This window comes from Callospermophilus lateralis, chromosome 10 (genome assembly GCF_048772815.1).
Source record: "Callospermophilus lateralis isolate mCalLat2 chromosome 10, mCalLat2.hap1, whole genome shotgun sequence".
Lineage (NCBI taxonomy): Eukaryota > Metazoa > Chordata > Mammalia > Rodentia > Sciuridae > Callospermophilus > Callospermophilus lateralis.
Genome location: NC_135314.1, coordinates 41,222,170 through 41,239,245, shown reverse-complemented (window position 1 = coordinate 41,239,245; position 17,076 = coordinate 41,222,170). Strand labels below are relative to the sequence as shown.

Sequence of the window (17,076 nt, the reverse complement as noted above, 5' to 3'; positions counted from 1 at the left end):
TGTAATCCCAAGAGGCTCAAGAGGCTGAGACAGGAGAAGCACAAGTTCAAAGCCAGTCTCAACAACTTAGGGAGGTTGGAAGCAATCTGCAAGACCCTGTCTCAAAATTAAATTTAAAAAACGGGCTGGGGATATAGCTCAGTGGTTAAGTACCCCTGGGTTCAATCCCTGATACAAAAAAAAAAAAAAGTAGAATGAATACATAATGTAATATACATAAAGAATTTTATACAGCAATGAGAATGAATAAACAATTACATACAAAAATATGAACTGGGCACCGCGGCTCATGCCTGTAATTCCAGCAGCTCGGGAGGCTGAGGCAGGAGGATTGAGAGTTCAAAGCCACCCACAGCAAAAGCAAGGCTCTAAGCAACTTAGTGAGACCCTGTCTCTAAATAAAATACAAAACAGGGCTGGGGATGTGGCTCAGTGGTCAAGAACCCTTGGGTTCAATTCCTGGTAACCCCCTTAACCCACCCCCAAAAAGAATGAACCTAAAAACATAAGTCAGTCACACTAGAGTATATATTCCATGTATACACATGTATGTGTACAAAAGTACATTATCCCATGGATATGAAGTTCAAAGCAGGCAAACCAATCAATGGTAAAAGTTAGAACAGTAGTAGAGAGAATATAAGAAGAGCCTGGGATGCTGGTAATGTTTCACTTCTTTATCTGAATTCTGGTTACAAAGGCTGTTTCATTTGTGAAAAATTTACCATGCTGTACACTTATGATTTGTGCACCTTTCTGTATGTATGTTATACTTCAATAAAAAGCTCAAGAAGACACTTCTGCCTGTACAATCAGAAAGTGGGATCAAAGTAAACCCAGGACCACTCTGAGACTGGGAGGTTAGGAAGCATCAAGAGACTTGGTCTTGATGAAGTCAAAGAATAAGTTTAATAGAAGTAAGGAAATGGTAGGAGGAGGTTATGGGTAAAGAATAGAATTTCAAAATTAAAAACCTCAGAGACAACAGAGTTTCAAAGAATGACAGGCCTAACAATATTATTTCATGATCTAAGTTCTTAGATCTAGGATGTCTTGGTAATCTCTAACTTTTCATTTTTAAAAATATCTTGGCTATCTTTTTCTTCCAGCCTCCCTTCAAGTTAGTATTAATGAACATTATAGAACACAGGCATCTGTGTATCCTAGAGCAAAGACTTATTTACATTTCTGCTCCTTTCATTTTTTAAACTAATCTTCTTTAAAACTGTCCTCCCCTATAGTCTTATAATGGTCTACAATTGAAACTATCTTTTCTTTTACTTATCTACCTGCCCAACTCCCTGGAGGTATAAAGACTGGCCAATTTCCAATCCCATTTCTCTCTCAAGGACACAGTCATATAGCACTTAATAAGCCCAGCATCTAACACCATGCCCCAAACACACCATGCACCAAATTACACTTTGGATGATAACTGTATTATCTTCTCAGTAAACCACTAATGACAGTACTTATTGTTACTCAGAGATAAGAAGGTGTCCAAGGACAGTTTGTCTTCAGTATAAACTACAGTCTTATTCATATGAGCATTATTTTCTTTGCCAACATTATATAAAGATGTACAAATAGGGCATCATATACAGTCTTCCAAAATTATTTTCACTTCACACTTGGTAAGATAATTAAAATCAGAATGAGATTAAGACCATGTTAACAAAACTTACTAAATCTTCTCATCTCTAAATGAAAAGATTTCCCTATATTAGAAAGTAATAAATAAAGAACATTTCACTGTAACAGGATACTCTTTCAGGGTCCAATGCCACCTTTGTTAAAAATAAAACTGCTTAAGTCTCAATATAGATCATACAGAACATTTTGAAGTTAAAATAAATTCAAAGTAACAGCTACATCAATCTGATGTAGAAAATAGAAATGGAAGCCATAAAAGATACAATTCACAAAGAAAGTAGTTTACATTCTACGAAGTACTGTCTACAACCCTAAAAGTACAGGTAAAGAAGGAATACAGGGGGCTGGGGATGTGGCTCAAGCGGTAGCGCGCTCGCCTGGCATGCATGCCGCCTGGGTTCGATCCTCAGCACCACATACAAACGAAGATGTTGTATCCGCCGATAACTAAAAAAAAATAAATATTAAAAAAAAAAATTCTCTCTCTCTCTCTCTCCTCTCTCACTCTCTCTTAAAAAAAAAAAAAAAAGAAGAAGGAATACAGACAGCTTCAATCCATTCAGAGATACAGTTATCAGTGGGCATTTATGTTGGGGAACAGTTGCATCCTCATCTTTTGGAAAACAAAACTATAGATCTGAAATAGATTTATACAGTCTTTCCCAAATTATAAGCTGAAACCTCTAAGAAAAGTCTTAAGAAAGTTTTTTAAAAGGTCAAAAAGACTGAGCTGAAGAGTTGTTAATAGTACATAACAACAGACATTGTCACTGACCATGTACTCTTATAAATCCCTTTGATCTGCCAATTCAGTAAAGAATAACACCATTTCAAAGCTAAAAAACTTCCTAATAAACACATTCTTCATAAAATAAATACTAGAACATTTGTGTCCTTTGTGTAGAAGAATGATAAAGCACACTTTAAGATTGCAAAATGCTCTTTAGTGTTAGAGGATGAGCTATTTGATTATCACCAATAGAGATAACTAATCATTAAGAGTACATAAACAAATCTTAAAAGTAAAATAAATTTAGTATTTCAATTCACTTAAGAAAAGAAAAATATGTATTTATATTCATTCATTTATTTATTTGGTGCAGGGGACTGAACCCAGAGCCTTATACAAGCTAATCATGCCCTCTACCACACTGAGTTATAGCCCCAGTCCTAATAAGATATATTTTTTAACTCTGCCAAGTGTTGGATATTGTGCTGGGCACAGAAATAAAGACAAACAAGATATGGTTTCTGCCCTTAAAAAATTCACAATCTAGATTGGTGCTGTCCAACAGAATTCTCTGCAATGATGGAAATATTCCATACCCATGCCATCTATTAGAGTACAACATGTGACTACTGAACACCTGAAATACGCTTTGTGCAGCTGAGAAATTGAATTTTTACTTAATTGTAATCAATTTAAATTTTAAATTGACACATTTGACTAGCAGCTACTATATTGGGTAGTGTAAATCTAGATACATCAAACTAACCCAAAAGTATTAAAATCAATACTACAAAATAACAGTGATCATTAATATTTACTTACCTCATTCAGTATGCTTTCCAGTGTTGGAGGAGTATCAACTTGAGGAATATCAAATTCCTTGTCATCAATCTAAATAAAGAAAAAAAACAATGCTCACAAAATGATGCCTTTCCCCTTATCATAGTAAGGGTGTTTTAATTTATTAGAACCATTGTCAATTTAAAAAACAAACTAAGTACCATGATCAGTCAACTCAGTAATCCATGACAAGAAGGGTAAAATCAAAATGTTACAAAACTGTCACCTTTCCTATCTATACATTCAGTGACTATCAAGGACATGTATGCACAGAATGCACCATCATGACAGCCTGTTCCAGAAAGCTTTGCTGTAGGACTTTTACACCTGCTTTGTGAAACATGATAAAACAACTGATTTCCTAAGTTTAGACATAAGTCATAAGCAACATGCAAAAATGTGACACCATGTTTCTTAGGTATTTCATAAATTATGTGAGAGATGATTAATTCAAGCAACTTGTCATTAAATACAGTGGTAGAGTCTCGTTAATGTAATATTCAACCAATGGGGGGAAAAAGTTGCTGTGTCAGACAAGAATTCTAAACCTACCACTCTATGACCTTAAAAAGTCATTTAATATAGCTGCAAATCGGAATCTTTACCTATAAAATGGGTTGTCATGTTGCTGTGAGAACTTTGAAGATCAAATGACGAGAATATCATTCTAACCACTGCAATGTACCACACAAAAAGTCACAGTATCTCAATAAACTGTCCACAGACAGATTAAGAATATCTGGGTCATAAAGTACTCTCTAACCAACACTTTGATTAAAATCATCACTTGACAAGAGTTAAAATTTTACCAGATCATTTTTGAATTCCAGTTCCTTGTCCAGATCTATGTAAGAGAATTTTGAAAGTGAAGCTTCTAGATTAAAAGACTTATTCAATTCTTCTTCAGTAGTCTTGGCACAAAGGTTCTGTTCCACATTCTCATGGTCTGGTTCATTTTCCATATTTACTTTTTATAAACGTATTCAACCAATCCAAGCAAGTATTCGTCTTCTTTTTGGCTTTAGAGTGCAATGATTTGAATCTCTTTTTTAAAACAAAAAGAAAAGTATCATTTAGATTTGTCAACTGGACATTCCAAAGACTTACTTGGTCAGACCTCACTCAGTCATCTGGTCATAGGCAAAGAAAAACTGACACTGAAGTACAGGGTAAAATATGGGGGCGGGGAGGAGTTCCCACAAGAGCATAAAAAAGGAACAACTAACTCTGATTCAAGGAGCCTGGGAAGTGGTCCACCACCCAAAGTTATGAAACTGGTTACAATGGCAGTCATGAATTAATATGGCTGAGATTGATGTGTCTAATAGCATGAAGGTACAATTGTGCCAAGAGCTACAATTAATACCTTCCTCGTGTTCCCAAATCTCAGGGTAATTCTTCATTCCCCTGGAGATAAGGATATAGACCAGCTTTGTGGTTGGCGTCCACATGGGGCCACAGATACCTCAGGGAACTTAGTATAGACACCAAGAACACAGACCTAGTTAGTTAATACAACACTAACATACCTAAGTGTTCGGACATATTACAGGAGACCCCAGGATAAAATAACTACACATTCTACCAGAGGTTTCTATAAAGAAAGACAGTCATAGAGAAACATCGACTTTTTCAGGAAAAAATAAAATACTAAAGAAAACTAGACATGCTTACCTTTTTTAAATATTTCACAGCTCTAAACAACAGAACCCTATGATCTATCAAAAACACAGATAATTTGGTATACTTGCAAAATTATCATTTCTAAAAACTAAAAATGTATTTTAAAATCTGTATAAGTTTAATAATATTAAATATTCTTTTCAATGTTTTGAGGTAGTATTGCAATTAGGCTATGAGACTTAATTTTTTTCAATCCACTTAGTTGTGCCAATTTAGAATTAAATAAAAATATGAAAACAGAAACAAGGTTACAGTAATAATGATAATAAAAATAAAGGTTAGTATGTTTCTTAATCTAGGTGTTTTCTTTTTTTTAGTATTTATTTTTTAGCTGTAGTTGGATACAATATATTTAATTAATTAATGTGTGTGTGTGTGTGTGTGTGTGTGTGTGTGTGTGTGTGTGTTTAATGTGGTGCTGAGGACTGAACCCAGGGCCTCATCCATGCTAGGGGAACACTGTACCACTGAGCCACAACCCCAGCCCTTAATCTAGGTGTTTTCCACAGTACAGTATTCTCCCCTTATCCAGTTTTACAGTCTGTGGTTTTGGTTATTTATAGTCAACTTTGATCTGAAAACATTAGATGGAAATTTTTCAGAAATAAAGAATTCATGGCTGGGAGCAGTGGCGCATGCATGTAATGCTAGTGGCTTGGGAAACTGAGGCAAGAGCATCACAAGTTCAAAGTTAGCCTTAGCGACACTGAGGTGCCAAGCAACTCAGTGAGACCCTGTCTCTAAATAAAATACAAAATAGGGCTGGGGATGTGGCTCAGTGGTTGAGTGCCCCTGAGTTCAATCCCCAGTTAAAAAAAAAAAAAAAAATAGTAAGTTTTTAAATTGCTTGCTCTCTGGATAGTGCAATAAAACCCCCGCACCATCCTGACCTATCCCACTCAGAATGTGATTCATTCCTTTGTTCAGTGTATCCACAGTTCATACACTACTCACCTGTCAGTTACTTAGTACCTGTCTTGGTTATCAGATCAACAATCACAGAATTGCAATGCTTTATCAAAGGAACCCATATTTTACTTAATAATGGCCCCAAAGAACAAGAGTGGTGATGCTGGCAACCTGAATATGCCAAAGAGAAGCCATTAGGTGCATCCTTTAAGTGAAGATAAAAGTTATTGACATAATAAGGAACAACAACAACAAATATGCTAAGGTCACTAAGAACTACAGTAATAACAAATCTATCTATGACATTGCAAAGAAGGAAAAAGAAATCTGTAGTAGTTTTGCTATTGCACCTTAAACAACAAAGCTTATCACCATAATGTGGGATAATTGCTTCATCATTCAACTCATGTCGTCTCATCATATAGGCATTGTACCATATCATATCATCACAAGAAGGATGAGTAGAGTAAAATAAGATATTCTGAGAACAAGAGACTACATTCATATAACTTTATCACAGCATATTATTATAGTTGTTATCTTTTATTATTAGTTATTGTTATTAATCTTACTGTGCCTAGTTATAAATTAAACTTTATCATATGTTTGTATGTACAATTGACTCTCCATATCTATAGAGTTTGCATCCATGGATTCAACCAACCACAGATCAAATATGTAAATTTTAAAAATCTGCTTCTGTCTTGTCAACATTCCTTTAACAATATAACAACTATTTACATAGAATTTACATTTTAATAAGCATTATAACTTACCTAGAGATGACTTAAGTATACAAGAGGATGTGTGTAGGTTATTTGCAAATACTGCATTATTTTATATAAGGGACCCCTGTGTCCACAGATTTTGGTATCAGTTAGCTGGGGAATCCTGGAATCAGTCCCCCATGAACACTGAGGGATCAGTGTACATAGTTCAATACTCTCCACAATTTCTGGCATCAAGTGGGGATCTTGGAAGGTATCCCCCAAGGATGGGGAGTGGTACAACCAGCATATCTCAGTGCAAAGCTTCTTCAAACTACACTCTGCACACGGGGGTATACTCACCATTACTACCACTAACCCTTAGCCCCACAGTGTACCCTTCATAGGGTTCATTATTCCTTAAAGCTAAAAAAAAAAAAAAAAAAAAAAAGGACTGGCAACAATTCAGCGATTGAGATAACTTAATATTTTATAGTTAATGACGGGCTGGGAATGTAGCTCATCAGTGGCAGTGTACTCGCTTAGCATGTGCAAAGCCCTGATTCAATCCCTAGTACTGTGAAAAATATAAAATAAAAGCTAAATAAGATTAGTTGCTTTTAAGTAACAGGCCCCAAACTCATTAATAATTTTATCTAATGAGGTTCATTGTTTTAGCACCTATAACTTCCCTTTTTTAATGTTTCATTTTTATCATATTAAAAGAAATTAATAACTACCATGTAGAAATATGTAGATTCATGAAAACTGATATTTCAAGAGCTGAAGCTAACTTTTCTAGTACCAAATGTATACTAATTTCTTTGACATGGTTCAGAAAATAAACTAATGCTCTGTCCTACAAAGCACATGCCATCAATACATTCCTAGAAGACGTAACTGAGGGTACTCTGTATCTGGCAACATTTAAAAGTTATCTTTTCAATATCAAGTACTAAATGTACTGTTCCTTAGCAAAGAACCAAGCGAGATAGCAGTATTAATGTTTATATGCCTTTCTTCAAAGAAGACTCAATTGGTTCATGACAAATTACTTTTTGATAGTCCCATTAAGCAAAACAGCTATAATTATTCACAAACATATATAATTCACAGTCAGTGGCTCTCAAGGACAGTTATTAAAAGTTTTATTCTTCTACAGTTCTTTAAGGAAATGAGCATAAAGAAAAAAACTTTTATTTAAATAATTTAATAATTTAAAATGCTTAATGCTTCACATTTATCTTTCAAAGTAACTCAGAAATGAAAACAATATTTTTCTGGTTCTTTTCATTTCCTTTCTGAAGTTAAGACATTTTAAGACCAAATAACAATTCAGCATCTATGAACACTAACATCCCTTGAAGTATCAAGATATCAAGCATTCCCTGAAGAAAGAAAGAATATCATTCTGTCACAGATGTCTACTCCATTCCCAACTTTACCTCACTGAGCTTCTTTTACTTATGTTACAACAAAGAGCAAAGAACACAACCCAAACAGTACACTAAAACCAGGTTTGAATCTAGACTTTACCAGCTCCTATCAGGGATCTTGGTCAATTTGGCTACCCTTTCTGAATCCCTTTATTCCTATATCTGTGAAATGGAACAAGTGTGGAAATTGGTGTTGTCTGCTCAGAAAAGCACCTCATCTCCTGGAAAAGGAGATGAGGTGCTATTCTTAAACTATACACTTTATGTGTAGGCTCCAGTCAAAACTCCCCTAGTAAAACGGAGAATGTGATACAGACAGAGTCCTTCATCAGCATTCACTAAAATGGAACTGAAAAGGAAGAACAATTTCCATGGTTCTCTAAACTGAGCAGCCCCTAGTTGCCCACCCAACACTCTTGTGTTAAAAAAAGAAGTCACTAATCGAACTCCTATCAACTACACACCTAGGAAGCATCTATCACTGGAGGCCCACTTCTACTGACAGAATTTATATTCTAGGTACAGATTCCCTTGAATGAAATCAATGTTTTAAAAGAGAAAAGGAGGAAAGAGAATCCCGACATTACTCAAGACCCAGATTCTAGTCTTCCAAGAAGTTAGTTCTACTCGGCTTCTGGCAGTTTGGTTACATAAATCTACATACTCTCCTCTACCACACTTTTTTTTTTTCTTTTTACTTTTGGTCACAACTCAAAGAGTCCTGACTCTGAGGAATACAGCTACCTATCTTGCAGTGCTACCATGATGAATGAGTAATATAATGACTGTAAAGCATTTAGAATAATATCTGGCCACAAAATAATTTTCAAGAAACATTAGCTATTATCATTTACAATTTCCTCAAGATTTCCAAATTCTTCTAAAGTTAAAGACTCCAAAACAAGATCAAGTATTTCTGTAAAGGTCTAACCAAAAGTGCCAAGTGTATCCTACAGATTCTTCTGATGTCACATCAGCAATTTCTTCATGAGCTGAATGATGGTTTGTCTAAGACTAGTGTAGTCCCCAGCAAAGTCATCAAAGACACTTAATAAAAACCTTTAATTGTGATATTGAGAAGTGTTTTATACTGCTAACTCATTCTAAATGCACATTTTGGTCTTTTTTCACATCAACACTGGTCTACACCTTATCACTGAAGTCAACCATATCGTCTTCCTTAGCTCTTCTTTAGTCACTTTTGAGCAGCTATGTCTTTCTTCTTGTTAGCAAATTTTTCTAGCCCAAATAGACCTGAAGTTACCCTATTCAGATTTTTTTTTTTAAAGAACAGATCACTAGAGCAGCTTCTGTGAATTTTTCAGAAATTAACTGAGCTATGGCTGCACCTATGGTAGAAAGAATGACAGTGTCAAAAGATGCTAGTCCTAGTTCCTTGGACATGTGAATATGTTACTTTACATAGCAAAAGGGATTTTGCAAGTGTGATTAAATTAGGACTTTGTGATGAAGAGATTATTGTGAATTATTCATGTGGGGGGCCAAACATAATCATATAGTACTTAAGAGTAGAAGACGGAGACTGAAGAGTATCACAGAGTCTGAGAAAGTAATGTATCAAGAGAAGCAAGGTCAGCTTCTGCTATATGGCAGGCTTTGAGGGTGCCAAGAACCAAAGAACATAAGCAACCTCTAGAAACAGCAAAAAACAAAAAAAAAAAAAAAAAAAAAAAAAAAAACAAGGAAATGAACTCTAGAGCCTCCCAAAAGGACCAAAGCCCTGCTCCAACACCTTGACTTTTGTGAGACAGGTGTCAGCCAGATATGAACTACAAAACCATAATATAATAAATCTGTGTTGTTTTAAGCCACTAAATTTGTGCAATTTGTTATGGCAACAATAGGAAATGAATATGCAAACTTCAATTAATTTGTTTTTGACCACATCTCCAACATTCTGAAATACTAACACCTCCCTTGACAGTTGGTGTTGCACTCATACGTATTGAGCAAGCTCTTCATTCCAACATACAGACCAATGATGAAATGCTTAATAAATGATGCTTAATATAACACATTTGATGCAGATGCTACTTCAGATATCACTTAAGAACTGTCCCAGTACAAAGGTTGACATTGAACTACTCATCTCTTCCTGTTGAGATGGAATTCTACAACGAGTTCTTCACCCAATCACCAGATGATCCAATGTTTTTAAAGTTAAGGGAATGCCATACTACACAAGACCTGCAGACAACACAATAGCTTACATAACTATTTTTTAGTCTCTCCTAGAATGAAAACAGATTAATCTAATAGGAAATGTATGCCATGGAATCATTATTAACAAGGATGCAGTTAAACTAATAATAGTCCAGACTTAAGATTATCTGACATCCTAATAATTCCCAAGGTTATTTCCTCTGAATTAATAGGGTAATTCCCAACTAATTAATAATAAAGGACCATTAAAAAGACATGTCCCATATAAACAGTAATGACCCCATTATAACACTAGCTGACTGAGTAAGAATTCTAGAATGTGACCTATAATGGACTAGGTCAATATGGAACTCTGGCCAGTTTTTTACACTGACAAACATTCCCAACTGTTCTCAAGTTCCAGGATCCTGTTTAACATTCTGACATTCTTTTCCTTCTAAACATGTCCTTATAAGATAATTTTCATATCACAGGGAAATCAGATTTTTAAAATTTACTACATTGTGACAGAAAGATATCATGAAAATATAATATGGAAACAATGTAACATGTTAGTTTCATTTTTTTAAAGATCCCCTGTGCCTACAGGATAAAATTTCAAATTCTGAGATTATGATTCCACACATCTGACCTCTCTACTTCCTCCTTCCTTCACAACTAGTTACATGGAGTCGGAATCCTTGATGAACCGCTCCCACTTTCCTTCCATGTCATCTTAAGCCGATTCACCTGCTCTTTCCTTTTCCTCTACATTTGTCTAAGTTCCTTCATTCCTTGTGGGCACTGTTCAGATGGGACTTGCCAATCACTTCTTCCTTCCCTGACCATAGCCCAATCCAGAAGGCATGTCTTTTTGTTGTTGTTGTTGTTTAGGGCTGTTGGTACTAGGGACTAAACCCAGGAATGCTTTATCCCTGAGATGAATCCCCAGCCTTTTTATTTTTATTTTGAGACAGGGTCTCACCAATTTGTGAGGCTAGCCTTGAAACTGTGATCCTCCTGCTATTTCTAGTTGGGATTAATGGTGTGCACCACCACACCTGGCTAAGCATGTCTTCTTCAAAACTGGCTTGATGCTTTCTTCATGAAAACATGATATGGAAACAATGTAATATGTTAACTTCCTTTCTGGCGTTCCTAATCCAAGTATTTCTCTTCTAATTCTTTGGTTTGCTTGTGGTTGGTTTGTGAAGAAAATAATACAATACAGAGTTAACTTCTATTAGGTATCTACTTTCTCAATTTGATTTGTTAGTTGATTTACCATATGACTATATCTTTTCTCCCCAACTATGCAATAAAAATGGGGATGTATTTCCACATCACTGAGTTCAATAACTTGTATTCTATGTAGAATTTTTAAAATTGCTTACTAACACAGAATTGGGAGACAGGAATAACACCTGTGTTACAAATTAAACATGAGTTTTATTACCTGTAATTGTTAAGCTTCAGAGGACATTATTTGACTCATAGTATATAGGAATCTGTGTCATAATAAGCCAAATTACAACTGAGTTCTACTTTTCTGTAATCAAGCTTGTCAACCACTACAGGTCATATTTACCAGCTAAAACTCTATTTCCTTGGGGCTGGGGTTGTGGCTCTGCAGTACAGCACTCGCCTCCCATGTACGAGACTCTGAGTTCGATCCTCAGCACCAAGAAAAATAAATAAGTGAAATAAAGGTATTGTGTCCAACCACAACTAAAAGATAAAAAATATTAAAATAAAAATAAAATTCTATTTCTTAAAGAAATAAATCTGTGATGTTGTTTGACCAGACTCCCTGTTAATATGCACCCAACACATTCTTCTCTTCTATCACAGTTATCATATTACATAATTTCTTTATTGTCCAAACCACCACTACCACCACCACCACCCTACTAGCATATAGGAAGTGAAGACCAGATCTGCCATGTTCACCAACATTTTCCCAGTGCCTAATTACATGGGAACTCATCAACTGATCTATTCATCCAACCTCCTCTCCCTATGAAAACAGCCCCGCAACACTGGCTTCCAGAGCCTCAAACAGAAGTTCTGATTATTTGGTATTTGTTATAAGGTATATTAATCACTCTACTCCAACAAACCTCCACCTGCAAAAGTTCCATTGTTTTGCACCTAGAAGAGCTTGTTTGTTTTTAGATCCCTAAGAATCATTTTGTGTGTGTGGAGGGGGATAATCAGGATTGAACCAAAGGGTACTTAAACACTGAACCATATCCTCATTCTGTTTTTGTTTGTTTGTTTTTAATTTTGAGAAAAAGTCTCGTTAAGTTGCCGAGGTTGGCTTTGAACTTACACAATCCTCCTGCCTCAGGCTCCCAAGCCGCAGGGATTATAGGCATGTGCCACTACCCAGCTAAGAATAATTTTTTTTTTTTAATGATCACTTAGCTCATGTATAGTATGCCACAAACTCAATAATCTTAAATATTTCATGTTCTTTCACATTAATTTAGCTCATACATGAAAGCAGTAGAAATGTATCACACATCTGTTCAATTTATGGGAATTCAACTATTATCTTCAGTAAGGAGAGAGAGAAATAGAAAACAAGAAAAAAGTGATTCACATAGAGTCAGGTACTTCCACTTAGTAACTGTATGCTTCACAGTAAGTACAAAAAAGGAGGTGAACATCTGCAGTTCTTTTGGTCAGTCTGTTTCTGCATGCCTCATACACAAGCAATCTACTTTATCTGTTTTTAAAATAATAAACGCAGGGGCTGGGGTTGTGGCTCAATGACAGAGCGCTGACATAGCACATGCGAGGTGCTGGGTTCGATCCTCAGCACCACCTAAAAATAAATAAATAAACTACAACTAAAAATATATAAAAAAAAAAACATAATAAAAACAGCATGCTACTCCAATGTGGAGCAAACACTGGCTGTGCCAGACTTCCTGAGAAGTCATATTTTAGTCTCTGATATGACTACTTTTCGGGGCACTTTGAGGGTACTGAATTTTCCAAGATATTTTTCAGGAGTACTTTGTGCATATCAATTTTCATCTTACCCAGGAACTTCAAAAACAGACTGTGTTAGATGCAATGGCACTATAGATTGGGATAAGTTGTTTCCTTGGTCCTAAAGTTTCTTCCCATTAGGTAACAATAGTCCAAAGTGCATACAGCTGTCACTAAGAAAAAGTCTATGAAAAACTGTTTCTTTTCCTCCTCTCTTGGAAAATTGTTTAAAAGAAAAGAGTGGGGGCTGGGGATATAGCTCAGTGGTAAAGTGCTTGCCTACGTGCCCAAGGCCCTGGGTTCAATCCCCAGCATCACCAAAAATTAAAATTAAATTAAAATTTAAAAAAAAAAAGAAAGAAAAGAGTGGTCATTTAAAACTTAGAAAGTATATAAAGAATAATACATGTTAAAAAGAAAAGTGGAAGGAAGGAATGGTACCTGAGATCTTCTCATACACAGTGTTAAATTAAGCTAGTACTACCAAATGGCAGACACAAACAACCCACAGTAGCACCCAGTCTAGAAAAAAAAAGATCTGATTCCCTATCACAATGTACAGAGTAAAAAGACTATAAATATTTACATTAAGTCCAAGTACTAACATTATGTATCAATTTCATATCAACATGTGTATGAGGTGATGAGTGAAATTAATACAAGAGAAAAAATGACTTTTTTTCCAGCTTCTAATAAGTCCCTATTATAAGAATCTTCCTTCAAAGATCCATCCCAATCCCAAAGGTCTCCTCCTACAAATCATAAAAGGCTTGTGTAAGCTTACTTATATTCCCTTTTCTTCTACACATAACTAGTGTTTGTGAATTATCTGTTAAATGTTCAAAGACAGGATTCCATACAAGTTACAGGCTGAGTAGATTTGTGGCCTTCTTTATTAATCCTCAATTAGTTAAATTATCATCTCAATTTCTCTTGGGTAGATGTCAGGAAGAATGTAGTCACAAAATTTATTCTTCTTTTGTGGGCAGAGGGGAGGTAAAGGCAAGAAGAAACTTCTTGCTGAAATGCAGAGGGAAAAACAAAGGTTAAAATATCCTAGCACCTTTACCACCATTCCTTTGGGAAGGCGCTCCTGCTCTACTCCAACCATGTGATTTTGATGGTGCTGCCAATGAAATATCCTATCAGCGTTAGCCAGAAGAGCAGGCATATGATATTTTCAAGTCTACTCAGGCCAATCAGGGTCCTTCCTTGGAATCTGTAAACACTGAAGGCAGTTTTCTCTCTAGGGCACACAGCTTGGATGATGTGATACTGGAGGTGTCTGGAGTCCATCTTTCATGCGCTTACGTAATTGAATAGAATGAAACTTGCAATTAGAGAAGCAGAGATGGGGACTGAGGAGTTAGATATCCTCTTTTGGAGAGGAAGAGACACAGAAGAACATCAGTTAGTGATTTAGTGAAATCCTAGACCTACCCTGGTTTCTGAGCCAATAAATCTTTTTGTTTAAGCTCCTTTGAATTGAGTTTCTGTCATTAGTAACAGAAAAAAGCCTTAACTTGAAAAGTGTGATTGCTACCAGAGTAAAATCTAACAAATTCATAACAGTGAAAAATCCCAGGCAAATCTATAGTTTTTGACTAAAACACAGAATGCACTTTTATCATGTCTACATAGAGTGATGACAATTCAAACATTAATTCAGGTCTCAATTCAGAATGGAGCAGTTTGATCTTAAAAATATGTACAGATAACACCTGAAACTGTAGATCAAAAAAAAGATGCCATCTAAACTTTTTGAAACCTAAAAATAGATCAAAAGTTTTATTAAGTTCAAAAGGCTTTACTTTCACACATAAAATTCACATTTGGTGTCATATGGTTGAAATGTCTATGGAACAGTGGGATACAGCTAAGAATCACCAAGATACCCCAATATTCTGGAAGACAGAAAAAATTAATCTGCTGCTGATGGTCCAGATACAAAGAAAACAGAAACAAAAGTCAACATACTATTGTTCAGTAGATCTGCAAAGAATTATCTCATATGTAACTATGTATCTTTGATCATATGAAACCCAATAGTGTAAATGAAAATTTTCCCATTTATCTTTACTGTATATTCTATGGGACAGGCCAGTTATTGCCAGAAGATTCAGTACCTACTCTGCTTAAATCTAACGTAAGCAAACCCATGTCTTATAAGCACACATACACACACACACACACACACACACACCTCTCAGATGTAGTTATCTCACTAACACAGACATCTAGAATACAGTAACACCACAGCTAACATCTATGCTTACTCTCCTTGTTGGTTTGGTTGGGGAGGGAGTATGGTAGAATGGGCAGTGTAGAAAACTGTGCATTCTAAAACTAGTCTAGGGAGTGGAAGGGACCAAAGGGGCCTGCTAATTTAGAGAAGTCTTCCCATAATCCAAAGCCATGTCTACCCCATCCCATCCTACCCTACTCATTTGGTACACCCAAACATTTTGGGTTTTCCTTCTTGTAAGTTAAAAGTACCAGAGATAGAACTTCCTTCCGGTTTCCTTCCTTCCTCAAGTGCCACACCTGGAGGACTAGAAAAGGCATAGCGGTGGCTTCTACTTTAGGGATCCACCTTTCAACCTGCTGTGCTCACTCTGTGGCACATCTTGCAGGTAGAGACAGAGTTGGAACCAGCCTCACAAGAGCACACCGCAATCCTGTAAGATAGGCACCTCCACTGCGGTAGGCGGGCTGCACACCGCCTGAGGAAGAGGGTGGAAGGGTCACCCACCACGTAAAGTCTCACAGTCGGGGGAGTGGTCGCGCCTGCCCCATAGCCTCGATTCGTTTGGACCAACCAGTGGAAACTTGCCTGCCCCGGTTCCAGGCCAAACACAAGACACGCCCCTCCGCCCCAGAGTCAACCTGCCTGGCCGGTGGCCCCAGTCCAGTTAGCCCATCAGGGGCTGCCCTGTCAGCTCCTGAGGCCGCGCCACTGCCGCGCGGAGGGGAAGACCCGGGCTCAGCGACCTGGCACGCGCGCTGCCCTCCCACCCGCGATACAACCGGTCTCTGGGTCCCCTCCTGATGGCCGGCTCTCAAGAGATTAGTTACCTGAGCTTGAAGCCATTCCGGCCCAGGACTCCAGACTCACGTGACCCCGCCCCCTGCTCTAGCCTCAAGCATGCGCAGTACTCTACCATCGGTGGCCAGGCTTCCGCTTACCTCCTCTCGGCGCGCTTTCTCCTGGGCGGTCCGCGAGCCTAAACCACGCCCCTATTTAAAGGGCTAGAGATATACTGTCTGGGGATAAGGACTCAATGAATGATAACGTCAGAGGAGCGCAGATCATCGACCTTGAGACCAGCCCCTGCACCAGCAGAAATGACTCACTTGAAGGCACAATCATTAGCAGTTTTTAGCAATAAAATATTATTTAATTGAGGCACGTACGTAGTTTTTTCAGACAATACTATTGCACACTTGCTAGACTCCAGAATAGTGTAGATTATATATGCCCTGGGAAACTTAAGTACCACTCCTTGAGAAAGAAAATCTCTTCCAACCCTAGGTCAGTGTTTTAGTCAGCTTTTTCACCGATGTGACTAAAGGTCCCGAACAGAAAAACTGTAAAGGAGGCAAGGTTTATTTTGGGGATCATGGTTTTAGAGGTCTTAAGCCATAAAAGGCCGCCTCCATTCCTAGAGGTTCGAGGTGAGGCAGAAAATCATGGCGGGAGAGTGTGGTGGAGGAAAGCAGCTCACAAGATCATCAGGAAACAGAGAGGAATGTCTCCAGGTGCCAGATACAAATATATACCCCAAAGCCACGCCCAATTCCCCACCTCCTCCAGCCACACCCTCCCACTTCAGTTACCAGTTAATCCCTAAAGGGGATTAATTCATTGACTGGGTTAAGATTCTCAAAACCCAATCATTTCTCCTCTGAACCTTGCATTGTTTCACACGTGAATTTTTGGAAGACACCTTTCATC

At 37.1% G+C, this 17,076-nt stretch overlaps 1 protein-coding gene across 4 annotated transcripts in view; it reads right to left on the bottom strand.

Moving 5' to 3' along the window:
* The window catches only part of Vps8 (VPS8 subunit of CORVET complex), a 247,054-nt gene extending 230,770 nt beyond the window's left edge, over nt 1-16,284 (bottom strand). For all 4 annotated transcript variants that reach the window (XM_076868965.2, XM_076868966.2, XM_076868967.2 and 1 more), the window contains exons 1-3: nt 16,197-16,284; nt 4,033-4,267; nt 3,206-3,274 (exon numbers count right to left, since the gene is read on the bottom strand). In XM_076868965.2, the coding sequence (XP_076725080.1) occupies nt 3,206-3,274; nt 4,033-4,185 (222 nt within the window). In that variant the 5' untranslated portion in view covers nt 4,186-4,267; nt 16,197-16,284. The remainder of the gene's footprint in view (nt 1-3,205; nt 3,275-4,032; nt 4,268-16,196) is intronic.
* Between the last annotated feature and the right edge of the window lie 792 nt (nt 16,285-17,076).